This window comes from Oncorhynchus gorbuscha, linkage group LG22 (assembly GCF_021184085.1).
Source record: "Oncorhynchus gorbuscha isolate QuinsamMale2020 ecotype Even-year linkage group LG22, OgorEven_v1.0, whole genome shotgun sequence".
Classification (NCBI taxonomy): Eukaryota; Metazoa; Chordata; class Actinopteri; order Salmoniformes; family Salmonidae; genus Oncorhynchus; species Oncorhynchus gorbuscha.
The window spans coordinates 32,643,271-32,655,728 of record NC_060194.1 but is presented as its reverse complement, the minus strand read 5'-3'; the positions used below and the strand labels follow the sequence as shown (position 1 = coordinate 32,655,728).

The 12,458-nt window shown below is 41.3% G+C and overlaps 1 protein-coding gene across 1 annotated transcript in view; it reads left to right on the top strand.

The window, feature by feature from the left end:
• Positions 1–12,458, top strand: part of LOC124009958 (complement C3-like) — a 61,399-nt gene continuing 48,941 nt past the window's right edge. Inside the window, exons 1-4 of the mRNA XM_046322225.1 lie at positions 1–151; positions 7,950–8,127; positions 9,593–9,746; positions 10,030–10,100. Of these exons, the coding sequence (XP_046178181.1) occupies positions 81–151; positions 7,950–8,127; positions 9,593–9,746; positions 10,030–10,100 (474 nt within the window). The 5' untranslated portion in view covers positions 1–80. The remainder of the gene's footprint in view (positions 152–7,949; positions 8,128–9,592; positions 9,747–10,029; positions 10,101–12,458) is intronic.

Here is a 12,458-nt window from a genome sequence, read left to right as displayed (position 1 = left end):
CAAGTTAAAAATTAACACTGACTGAGTACATTAGTGGGGACTAGGCACTTCATCTGGACAGTGGTTTCATTGCTGACAACATGGGGTATTCAAAGCTCCTTGCAGCTTTCCTTCTCATCCTCTCCCTCTGCTGTTCATCTCTGGGTCAAACGTAAGTCTCTAAACCTTGTTTTGTCTCTCAGGTAACTGGTTACACGATGACTTAGTTGTGATCTTATACATTTCTATAATATATAAAACAATGTTTTAAGTGACAATAGGCATTGGTCTGAAGCCGAAAAAGAAATCAATTTTACACGAGCACCACAATGCCTACCAAAGTTTTCCAGCACACAGCTTTGACCTATTACAGTAGCTATGTTGGTATTGTATTTCAAGCTATGTGTAAGCATATTGATGAGGATTCAAACCTTCTCAAACAGCCTAATTCATACTCTAAAGATTGATAATGGACTTTACAGTGTCGTGCTATTAAAATTATGTATACCGGTGTGTGTGTGTATGTATATGTAAACACTACATGACCAAAAGTGTGTGGACACCTGCTCATCGAACACTTCATTCCAAAATCATGGGCATTAATGGTCCCCCTTTTGATGTTGGAACATTGCTGTGGGAACTTGCTTCCATTCAGCCACAGGAGCATTAGTGAGGTCGGGCACTGATGTTGGACGATTAGGCCTGGCTCACAGTCACCATTCCAAATCATCCCAAAGGTGTTCGATGGGGTTGAGGTCAGGGATATGTGCAGGCCAGTCAAGTTCTTCCAACCCGATCTCAAAAAAACATTTCTGTATGGACGGGGACATTGCCATGCTGAAACCGGAAAGGGCCTTCCTGAAAGGTAAAGGCAAAAAAAGTTCAACACTGGAATGGTAGATTTGCAGTGGAAGAATGTGCAAGCTAGAGAGAGAATTAATGGGGTGCAAAGGAGCAAAATAAGTAAATAAATACAGTAGGGGGGGGGGCGTGGCAGAATAAGAATTAGTTAGGTAACATTGCTAAATAAGATGTATTATCAATTTTCATAAGTATGCTTATGTGGGAAAAGTTACTTGGGCCCCAGAGAGGGGAGAGGTCAGCCTTTTCTTCATATGTGAACGTATCTTTTAAACCATGTGAAGAGATGATTGAGGGGGAACCAATTATCTCTTGGCTCCACAATGTCTGTGTGCTAGTCACTCCCTACTTTTCCCATTTGGGGGAAGAGTATGGCAGTGTCTGGAACCATTGTATGTCCCCTCTGTTGACCTAGTATATGACCTAAAAGGCTCACTGTCTTTTCTGATCTTGTCCAGGAGGGGGTGTATTTGAGATGGGAGTATCTAGAATTGACAATTGATATATGCCATTGGATGAGGTAATGGTTTGGTACTATGTTGTACCAAGAACGAGATAAGAACTTCGTTTTAGAAGAGCAAACTTGTGTGGATTGTAGACTCCGTCTCATGCTACCACTAGAGTGAAAGCACCGCCAGCATTCAAAAGTGACAAAACATCAGCCAGGAAGCATAGGAACTGTGAAGTGGTCTGTGGTACCACCTGCAGAACCACTCCTTTATTTTGGGGTGTATTGCTAATTGCCTATAATTTCCACCTGTTGTCTATTCCATTTGCACAACAGCATGTGAAATGTATTGTCAATCAGTGTTGCTTCCTAAGTGGACAGTTTGATTTCACAGAAATGTGATTGACTTGGAGTTACATTGTGTTGTTTAAGTGTTCCCTTTATTTTTTTGAGCAGTGTATAACTCTGACTTGTGTGTGGTTTGCTGTCTCAATGTTTAGTAATACAGGAAATTACCACGACAGGAGGTAGTTGTTTGGGCTAAATTATAGATGGGCTATGTACAGGTGCAGTAATCTGTGAGCTGCTCTGACAGCTGGTGCTTAAAGCTAGTGAAGGTGATAAGTGTTTCCAGTTTCAGAGATTTTTGTAGGTCGTTCCAGTCATTGGCAGCAGAGAACTGGAAGGAGAGGCGGCCAAAGTAAAAATTGGTTTTGGGGGTGACCAGAGAGATATACCTGCTTGAGTGCGTGCCGCAAGTGGGTGCTGCTATGGTGACCGGCTAGATGAGATAAGGGGGGACTTTACCTAGCAGGGTCTTGTAGATGACCTGGAGCCAGTGGGTTTGGCGACGAGTATGAAGCGAGGGCCAGCCAACGAGAGCGTACAGGTCGCAGTGATGGGTAGTATATGGGGCTTTGGTAACAAAACGGATGGCACTGTGATAGACTGCATCCAATTTATTGAGTAGGGTATTGAAGGCTATTTTATAAATGACATCGCCGAAGTCGAGGATCGGTAGGATGGTCAGTTTTACAAGGGTATGCTTGGCAGCATGAGTGAAGGATTTGTTGTGAAATAGGAAGCCAATTCTAGATTTAACTTTAGATTGGAGATGTTTGATGTGAGTCGGAAAGGAGAGTTTACAGTCTAACCAGACACCTAGGTATTTGTAGTTGTCCACATATTCTAAGTCAGAACCGTCCAGAGTAGTGATGTTGGACGGGCGGGCAGGTGCAGGCAACGATCGGTTGAAGAGCATGCATTTAGTTTTACTTGTATTTAAGAGCAATTGGAGGCCACGGAAGGAGAGTTGTAATGGCATTGAAGCTCGTCTGGAGGGTTGTTAACACAGTGTCCAAAGAAGGGCCAGAAGTGTTGGTTAAGGGCGGTCAGGTCTGGAGAGAACCAAGGGCTATATCTGTTCCTGGTTCTACATTTCTTGAATGGGGCATGCTTATGGTGAGGAAGGCATTTAAAAAAAATAACCAGGCATCCTCTACTGACGGGATGAGATAAATATCCTTCCAGGATACCCTGGGCCAGGTCGATTAGAAAGGCCTGCTCGCTGAAGTGTTTCAGGGGAGTGTTTGACAGTGATGAGTGGGGGTCGTTTGACCGCTGACCCATTATGGATGCAGGCAATGAGGCAGTGATCGCTGAGATCTTGGTTGAAAACAGCAGAGGTATATTTAGAGGGCAAGTTGGTTAGGATGATATTTATGAGGGTGCCCGTGTTTACTGCTTTGGGGTGGTACCTGGTAGGTTAATTTATAATTTGTGTGAGATTGTGGGGATCAAGCTTAGATTGTAGGATGGCTGGGGTGTTAATAAGCATGTTCCAGTTTAGGTCGCCTAGCAGCACGAGCTCTGAAGATAGATGGGGGGCAATCAGTTCACAAATGGTGTCCAGAGCACAGCTGGGGGCAGATGGTGGTCTATCGCAGGCGGCAAAGGTGTGAGACTTGTTTTTAGAGAGGTGTATTTTTAAAAGTAGAAGTTTAAATTGTTTGGGTACAGACCTGGATAGTAGGACAGAACTCTGCAATATAGCTAGCTAGCTTTCCTTGTTCGTTGGTTAGCTACCTAGCCAATGTTAGCTCTCATCTGACTGGTATAATGTTACGTTCGCTAGCCAGCTACCTAGCTAAATAATCTAAACAAAAGCACGTTCATTGTCTTATTTGTCTGTTCGCTAGTAGCTAGCTTTCAGGTGACTGTTGTTTGCTAGCTACAGAGGCTAGCTGCTGGACTTTCTACTAGCAAGCTAACGTTCGCTAGTTAGCTACCTAGCTAATTAAAATATATGCTTGCATTTATTAAATTAAGCTTGAATACCACCATATAGCTAGCTATATACAATAGCATAGGTTTGTTCGCAAACAATTCTTAAGACTGGCGGCATGGTGCAAGCAGCTCTGTTGCCAAGCAACCTACCCGGTGTTCGAACTCTGACATTCGGCTGAAAATATGTTGGTATTGTAATGAAACTTATAAACCCAGGGTCGTTACAGTATCATCAGAAATGCTACATAAAGGTAACACATTCTTGGTTCTTAACAGACAAAAATGAGAGAGAAATTATAAATGTAATCAAAACTACAAACATATTCAGTCCTAAAGCTGGCAAGTCTATTGGTCACTTTATGGATGCTGTCGTCTCCACCAAGGTAAAGACAGATTCAGGTTGGTTATTCGCCTGTAGTTTTCCTTACGCCCTCCAAAAGCAGTTAGGGACCGTCAACAGTGACAAATCAAATTTTTCACATTTCATTATCTCTAGCAAACCCGATGGCATAGAAACACATTGCACACACTTTTTTTGTTGTTGATTTACACCTCGCACTATTTAAAATCATTTATTTAAATGTTTGAATTTCAATTGCTCCTTGGTCATTTGACCTACTAACTTCAAACAAGGTTCAGAATGTACAATCAGTGGGCCTACACATTGTTTGTCCATTTTCTTCTCATGCAATTTTACAAACTTTCGAATTTCAATTGCTCCTTGGTAATGTGACCTACCTACCTCAAACAACTTTCGGAATGTCCATGGACTGGCGGTCACGGGCTCACGAGGCATCCAGTGCGGTAATGTGACCAATCCCGGAGAATCTGTCGGGAGCCCCGGGGAGAGTTCTCTTTTTCTTTGTGAAGGGCAGGGCACCCTGGAATGGGTTCGCCCCGAGAGAGGGTCCCAAGCCCTGGAAAGCGTTGCGGTTTCGGCTGCATCCGATGAGCTCTCCCTGGCCCTTGAAAATCCGGGGGAGATGGTTTAAATCTCACGCAGGGCCGTACCCATATCCGCAACAGGTTTCCAAGGTGAACAGCCTCTGGCATGTTATGACAATGTAGGTAAGGGAAGTTAGCAAAAAAATATCCATAACTTCAGGATAAGGATTGTCTAAGGTTTGGGCTGGTGTGCGAAGCAGGGCTGGGACCGTGCCCCGGTTAGGGGAGCAGTCGCTCCGTCACCCTCCTCTCACCACCATTTGAAGTTTGTTGTGCAGCCCATCTCGCGGTCTCTCGTGTGTGGTCCCGCAAGGGGCTGCATGCGGGGGTTCATCGAGGTGGTGTCTGTCGGCGGGCCGAAGGCGGACCGGTGGGGGGTTGGCGGCGGCAACTCTGAACGCACGACAGGCCCTTATCGCGGATCTCCCCAGCTACGGCGCTCGCCGACCCCACACATTGTAGGTGGGAAGGTCTCCTCTAAGCTCACTAGACTTAAGGCGGAGACTAAACCCATTGCGCCCACAGTGATAAGGCATTGCATGGATCAGGCTCACGCCCTACAATGTGGGGAGAGGCATCTCCAGCTTGTCTGGGAAGGGAGGCCTACATCTGATGTGGGTAGTACCATTCACGCCCATTGATTTGAACCATTTGCTGCTGAACCATAAAACGGACGGAAAAGGCCTAGGTTCCCACTGGGCACAGGTCACTAAATGTCTGTTGCGGTCACACTCAAATCACCCATGGGGTGACTGTGACCTCCCCCCCCAAAGTGAGGAATATCGATTAAGTGCTGGTAAAGGTGGTTCCTATGGTTCTGGGCTAAGTGCATGCTTTTCAACCGATCGCTACCAGCACCTGCCTGCCCGTCCAGCATCACTACTCTGGACGGTTCTGACTTAGAATATGTGGACATCTACAAATACCTAGGTGTCTGGTTAGACTGTAAACTCTCCTTCCAGACTCACATAAAAAATTAAATCTAGAATCGGCTTCCTATTTCGCAACAAAGCATCCTTCACTCATGCTGCCAAACATACTCTCGTAATACTGACTATTCTACCGATCCATGACGTCGGTGATGTCATTTACAAAATTCCTCGTTTGGCCGCCTTTCCTTCCAGTTCTCTGCTGCCAATGCCTGGAATGAATTGCAAAAAATCACTGAAGCTGGAGACTCTCTATCTCCCTCACTAGCTTTAAGCACCAGCTGTCAGAGCAGCTCACAGATCACTGCACCTGTACATAGCCCATCTGTAAATAGCCCATCCAGCTACCTCATCCAAATACTGTTATTTATATATATGCTCCTTTGCACCCCAGTATCTCTACTTACACATTCATCTCCTGCACATCTATCACTCCAGTCTCTATCACTCCAGTGTTTAATTGCTAAATTGTAATAATTTCGCCACTGTGGCCTATTTATTGCCTTACCTCCCTTATCTTACCTCGACTGTATGTTTTGTTATTCCATGTGTAACTCTGTGTTGTTGTTTGTGTCGCACGGCTTTGCTTTATCTTGGCCAGGTCGCAGTTGTAAATGAGAACTTGTTCTCAACCTGCCTACCTGGTTAAATAAAGGTGAAATAATGTTATTTGAAGAAATGTAAAAAGCCTGACTGGGCAAGCAGATGATTGAAAGGGGATGAATATTTTCTGTTGCTTCTTCCGACACCCGGTTGATGGTGCCGCTAGATACTGAGAGGGGTATTTGGTTCTCAAGCTTATAAGTAATGCGCTGGCACTTGATGTCGATTGGGTGTAAAAACCCAGTTTAAAGTCTGCTGAAGGTTAGTAGCGGCAACTGATGTCCAGTTTGTAAGACAGAAAAGCCTCTGATGATACCACCGGGTGTTACTCGGGCTGGGCAGCACTCAGGTTGTGGAGGTTGGGTTGGGAACTTATGCTCTGAGCGGATAAAAGCGGAAAGGTCACCAGGTGCGCAGAGCTTGTTTCAAATTACCAGGTGCACAAGGAGTCCTCCATCATGGCGGGGGGCACTTAGAGTCCAAGCAAGGGCAGCTGGACTCGGGGGCTGGGGACAGCACTCAGGCCATGGAGGTTGGAGTGGGGACTTAGACTGTGATCACAAAAAAATGCAGGCGGGTCACCAGGAGCACAGAGCCTGTTTCGGTCAATGGGGGCCTGCCTGGAGGTCAGGAAGGCCCCAGGGAGAAGGGCCAAGTGAATAGGTGAGTGAGTGACACTGTCCTTCAGGGGGGCAAAGCAGGCAAATTAATGTAAAATCGTGTGAGATGAAAATGGACCACCTGAAGGGTGTGCAATTTGTAGACCCACTGAATGTACATTCTGAACCTTGATTGAAGTCAGTAGGTCACATAACCAAGGAGCTATTGAAATGTTAAAGATTTAAAAATTCATGTAAAATCGTGTAAGATGAAAATGGACAAACTAACTCGTGTGCAATGTGTAGGCCCACTGGTTGTACATTCTGAACCTTGTTTGAGTCCAGTAGGTCACATGACCAAGAAGCTATTGAAATTCTAAAGTTTGAAAAATTAATGTAAAAACGTGTGAGATGAAAATGGACAAACTAAAGGGTGTTCAATATAGAAGGGTAATCATTGGACATTCTGAACCTTGTTTGAGGTCATTAGGTCACATGAGCAAGGAGCTATTTAATTTTTTTATTTTGAAAAATGTATATAAGATTGTGTGAGTTGAAAATGGACAAACTAAAGGGTGTGCAATGTGTAGGCCCACTGAGTGTACATTCTGAACCTTGTTTGAAGTCAGTAGGTCACATGACCAAGGAGCTATTGAAATTCAAATGTTTAAAAAAAATGTTTGTACTTTGTTTACGCTCCCTAACTAATTAAACTAGGAATACAAAATGCTGCTCACATTTCCGCATGTTTATTAGCTTTGCAAATCGTCTAAAATATGACCTGTGCAATTTTTCCAACATCATGACACTTATTTGGAGTCTGTGGCTCAAGTGGTTTGAAAGCGCGAATATCCGTCTGGCTTTAACTCGGTGTAGTCTCATTCTTATCCAAGGCTAGATATTGAGCTCATTCTGGGCAAAACATTGTCTGACAACCTTAATGCTAAGGACTCTGTTTAAAAATCCGGTATTTGGTTCTCGGTAAAGGACAGAAGGTTCATGAGGAGAGGCGAGGAGTGTGTTATGTATCTCTAATCAAGTTGATTTGTGAATTGTCATCGAGATTGGTGTCATATTGGTTTAGATATGATGGTAGGGAGATTTGAGCACTGAGATTCAACCAATGCCTATATTGTTCACCATAAAGCAATGCTGAACTGATCAATGGTTTGCAAAAAAAAAAATGAATTGACATCTGTAAAAATGTCGCAAATATTTAGCTGTTTTAATATTTTATTTCAAGCCCACCTACATTATAAACTATGAGTACTATTTTAGTAATGTGTCCGTTTGTTGCAGGTACATAATGGTGGCCCCAAACATCCTTCGGGTTGGCAGTGAGGAGAACATATACTTGGAGAGCTCAGTGGGTGGTGAGGTGAACCTTACTGTGATGGACTTTCCTTTGAAAAGATCTAAGCTTTATGAAAAAAAACAGATCCTTGGAGTCAACAAGCAGGCTCTGCATCAGCTAAAGGTAAGATATTTGATTTGGATGAATTTCACATGCTCACAACACAGACCTAAGCCAAATGTATACCTTACGCAAGTTAACATTTGTGCTGCTGCACACTTTGCATATTTTTGTGGCGCCAGTATGCAGGGAAAACATTTTGTATGGCTGCGTTCTTACATTATGTACTTACATGATGTATACCTTATTATTTTAAATTCCATGCATTGTTTACAGTATATATATATATATATTTAACACTTCCCTTCTCTCAAGGTAAGAATACAATTTAGATTGGGGTAAAAATCTCAAACCATCCCTTTAATTGTCCCTGTAAGGCTTTACAGTAAGGCACCCTTTATAAAGGCTTCATACAAGATTTAAAAGTGGTTAATAGATTGTTCACTATTCTCATTTATAGTTTATAAATCAGTTATAAAGCCTTATTACAGTGATTAGCAAACTCCCCAATGGGTGCTCATTTTGGGGTTTTGCCATAGCACTACACAGCTAATTCAGATAATCAAATCGTGATGCGTTGATTATATGAATCAGCTGTGTAGTGGTAGCCCTTTGGTGTCCCCAGAACCGAGGTTGGAGAAACGCTGCCTTATTACATATTGTTAAGGTTATTAACAAATGTGTGCTTGTCATTTTGGTCCTTTTGAAATAGGGAGATAAAACATAATAAAGGGTATGTTACTGTAATTTAATTATACCAATATGTATTCATTAATAGAATTCCCTTAATCTATTTTATGAGAATTTGTAAGATTCTTGCTTGCATAAAATAGACGGAGACCAGTCTTTTCAATAATAGGTAACAGAATTTATTCTCGGAGCGCACTGCTACGTTACCACGAGCAACAGTTTATATACAATAACATGACGTCATTTCATTGCTTCTAGAATGAATCCCCTCCTCCCGACCTAGAATCAAGTGAGGTTAAAAGTTCATTCCAACTCACTAACACACTCACAGGTCACCCAACATAACTGAATTCACTTTTGACCCCTCAACATTATCGATCACCACTTAGCTGACAGTTCTAATTAACAGAAAACCTAGGAATGCACTCACCGTCTTATCTAAAACACTCCAGAGCTAAGTTTCGTCAGTTCAACCATAGGTTAACTACCTTATCTGTTTACTTAATCCACAACCCATTTCTTTCTTCCTAGTTGGAATGGTGTTCATTAACTTTAATTACTCCTTGTCCGTGTCACACAATCCCTTCTTATGAACTCATATTGTTAATCGGATATAATAAAACAGAGTATAAGTTTTCTTAGTTACAGTTCCATTTAAAATGATTTGTTCAGTTATTTAATCATATAATTTTCCTAACATGGTACCTTATGTGTAGTGCTACTGTTACCATTGTGCATTTGGGAAAAATGTTTTGTTAGCTATTAATAATTATCATGCCTTTGAACAAGCTTCACTAACATCCATTCTCTCTCCCTCGCTCTCTCTCTCTCTTGGAAGCTTGACTTCAAAAGCAATGTTAGAGGCAATCAGTATGTGTACCTGACAGCAACATTCAGAGGCAGACAATTGGAGACAGTTGTTTTGGTGTCCTTCCAGGCAGGTTATGTCTTCCTCCAGACAGATAAACCGATCTATAACCCTGGAGAGGACGGTAAGTATGCAGCAAACCTATCCCGTGCCTCATTCAAAGTGCTCCATCATTTTGCATATACAAAATGTGTTTTTTAGTGTATTCAGTCAACAATGGCAGAATGTCTTAACACATACATCACCATATTATTAAGGTGCAATGCATACAAAAAATAATCATAGGCAGTTATGAAGCCTACAAAGGTAATTCAGATCCAGAGAGCTTCACATTAGGTTTAATTTTAGACTTTACTTGAATAATCCTCCCATTTGTGCATAATAAAAATGTGGTTTCCCCTTTTTAGTTAAGTACAGGCTATTTGTCACAAACCTTGAAGCAAAGGCAGCAAAAGGTATTGTTGGTGTTGATTTAAAGGTAAGATAAAATTATGCAATAGCCTACTTTACAGGTATCACATATTTGGAAAAGCACAGTGAAATATAGATCAACACAGAACAATTTTTTTTTAAATCAGATGAATGTAGGATTATTTTATGAGAGCGATTTTGTAAGTCACTGGTTGTTACTTCTAAAATATGTTGAATCAGTTGTTTGGAATTAGAATAACAATTGATTATCTACCTAGCAACTACTTAGCTCTAGTCTGATTGGTCAGATGTTTGTTAATTGTTGCAAGAGAAAAGGAAATAGGGCAGTTAATTCATGACTGTAACAGGGTATTGACTAGATGGTAGTGCTGAGCGATAAATGCTTTTTCAAGTCAGTATGTTTTAGGTTCAATTCAATAAAAAGATCTTGGTTTTCAGTTTCGGTTTAGATTTAGATTAGTATTTTTTTAAATTAAACGCACTATCATTATGTGCGTTGAAATAAATCATTAATAAAAGTCCCATGATGGTAGTGACTGCCCATTACTGATAATCACTTATTAACCATCATTTATTCACATTATTCTACTGTACTTTAATCAAATATTTCAGTTGTGTATATTACTTTTTTTAATGACTTTATTTAATTCCAAGTCATCTTATCGCTGTTGAGCTACTGCCTATGCTGTCTGAAAAATCACTATTTTAGAAGTTCTTCAAAGTAAATAAGGCATACTTGACTGCTAAATGAATATCAATCACTTAGATCATGTATTTTCAGGTAGAGATACCTCACGAAGCAACTGCTCTCTATCCCTCTTGATTTAAGCATTCTTCGGTCTCTTTTCTGTGTCTGCCCCACACAGACCGGACAAGATGAAGCGCAATGGATTTTGGTCTTTGTAGTTAATTACCAAATTTTTTTGCACTAAACTATGGATACTATTAGCCTGTTGGAAACTACAACTCCCTACTACATCGCTCAGATCGGGCTTAATCTGATTTACAGTGAGCTCTAAAAGTATTTGGACAGTGACACATTTTTGGTTGTTTTGGCTCTGTACTCCAGCACTTTGGATTTGAAATTATACATTGACTATGAAGTTAAAGTGCTGTCAGCTTTAATATGAGGCTATTTTTACTCATATCGGTGAACCGTTTAGTCCCCCCATTTTAGGGGACCAAAAGTATTGGGACCAATTCACTTATATCTATTATAGTTGTCAAAGGTTTAGTATGTGGTCCCATATTCATAGCATGCAATGATTACATCAAGCTTGTGACTCTACAAACTTGTTGGATGCATTTGCTGTTTGCTTTGGTTGTTTCAGATTATTTTGTGCCCAACAGAAATTAATGGTAAATAATGTAATGTGTCAGTTTTGAGTAACTTTTATTGTAAGTAAGAATAGAATGTTTCTCAACACAACATTAATGTGGATGCTACCATGAATGAATCGTGAAAAATTATAAGTGAGAAAGTTACAGACCCACAAATATCATACCCCCCAGTTATGCTAACCTCTCACCATTACAAGCAAAACATTTTTTGGGGGTATGATATTTATGCCGGAGTAGCTTTCTCACTCATCACTATTCATGATTGATTCAGGAATTCTCCGTAATTATGGTAGAATCCACGTTAATGTAGAATTGTTCAGAAGCATTACATTCTCTGGTGGACATCCCTGCAGTCAGCATGCCATTGCACAACATTTTAGAGAAATACGCGTTTTGCGCGTATGGAATATGTGTCTGGGATATTTTATTCCAGCTCATGAAACATGGTACCAGCACCTTACATGTTGAGTTTGTTCAGTGTTACATGAATATCACAACACAATTGTTCTGATCTCTGAACAGTTCTGAGCTCATTGTAACTGTCGGCCTACATATACAGTGGGGAGAACAAGTATTTGATACACTGCCGATTTTGCAGGTTTTCCTACTTACAAAGCATGTAGAGGTCTGTTATCTTTTATCATAGGTACACTTCAACTGTGAGAGACGGAATCTAAAACAAAAATCCAGAAAATCACATTGTATGATTTTTAAGTAATTTGTTTGCATTTTATTGCATGACATAAGTATTTGATCACCTACCAACCAGTAAGAATTCCGGCTCTCACAGACCTGTTAGTTTTTCTTTAAGAAGCCCTCCTGCTCTCCACGCATTACCTGTATTAACTGCACCTGTTTGAACTCGTTACCTGTATAAAAGACACCTGTCCACATACTAAATCAAATAGACTCCAACCTCTCCACAATGGCCAAGACCAGAGAGGGTGTAAGGACATCAGGGATAAAATTGTAGACCTGCACAAGGCTGGGATGGGCTACAGGACAATAGGCAAGCAGCTTGGTGAGAAGGCAACAACTGTTGGCGCAATTATTAGAAAATGGA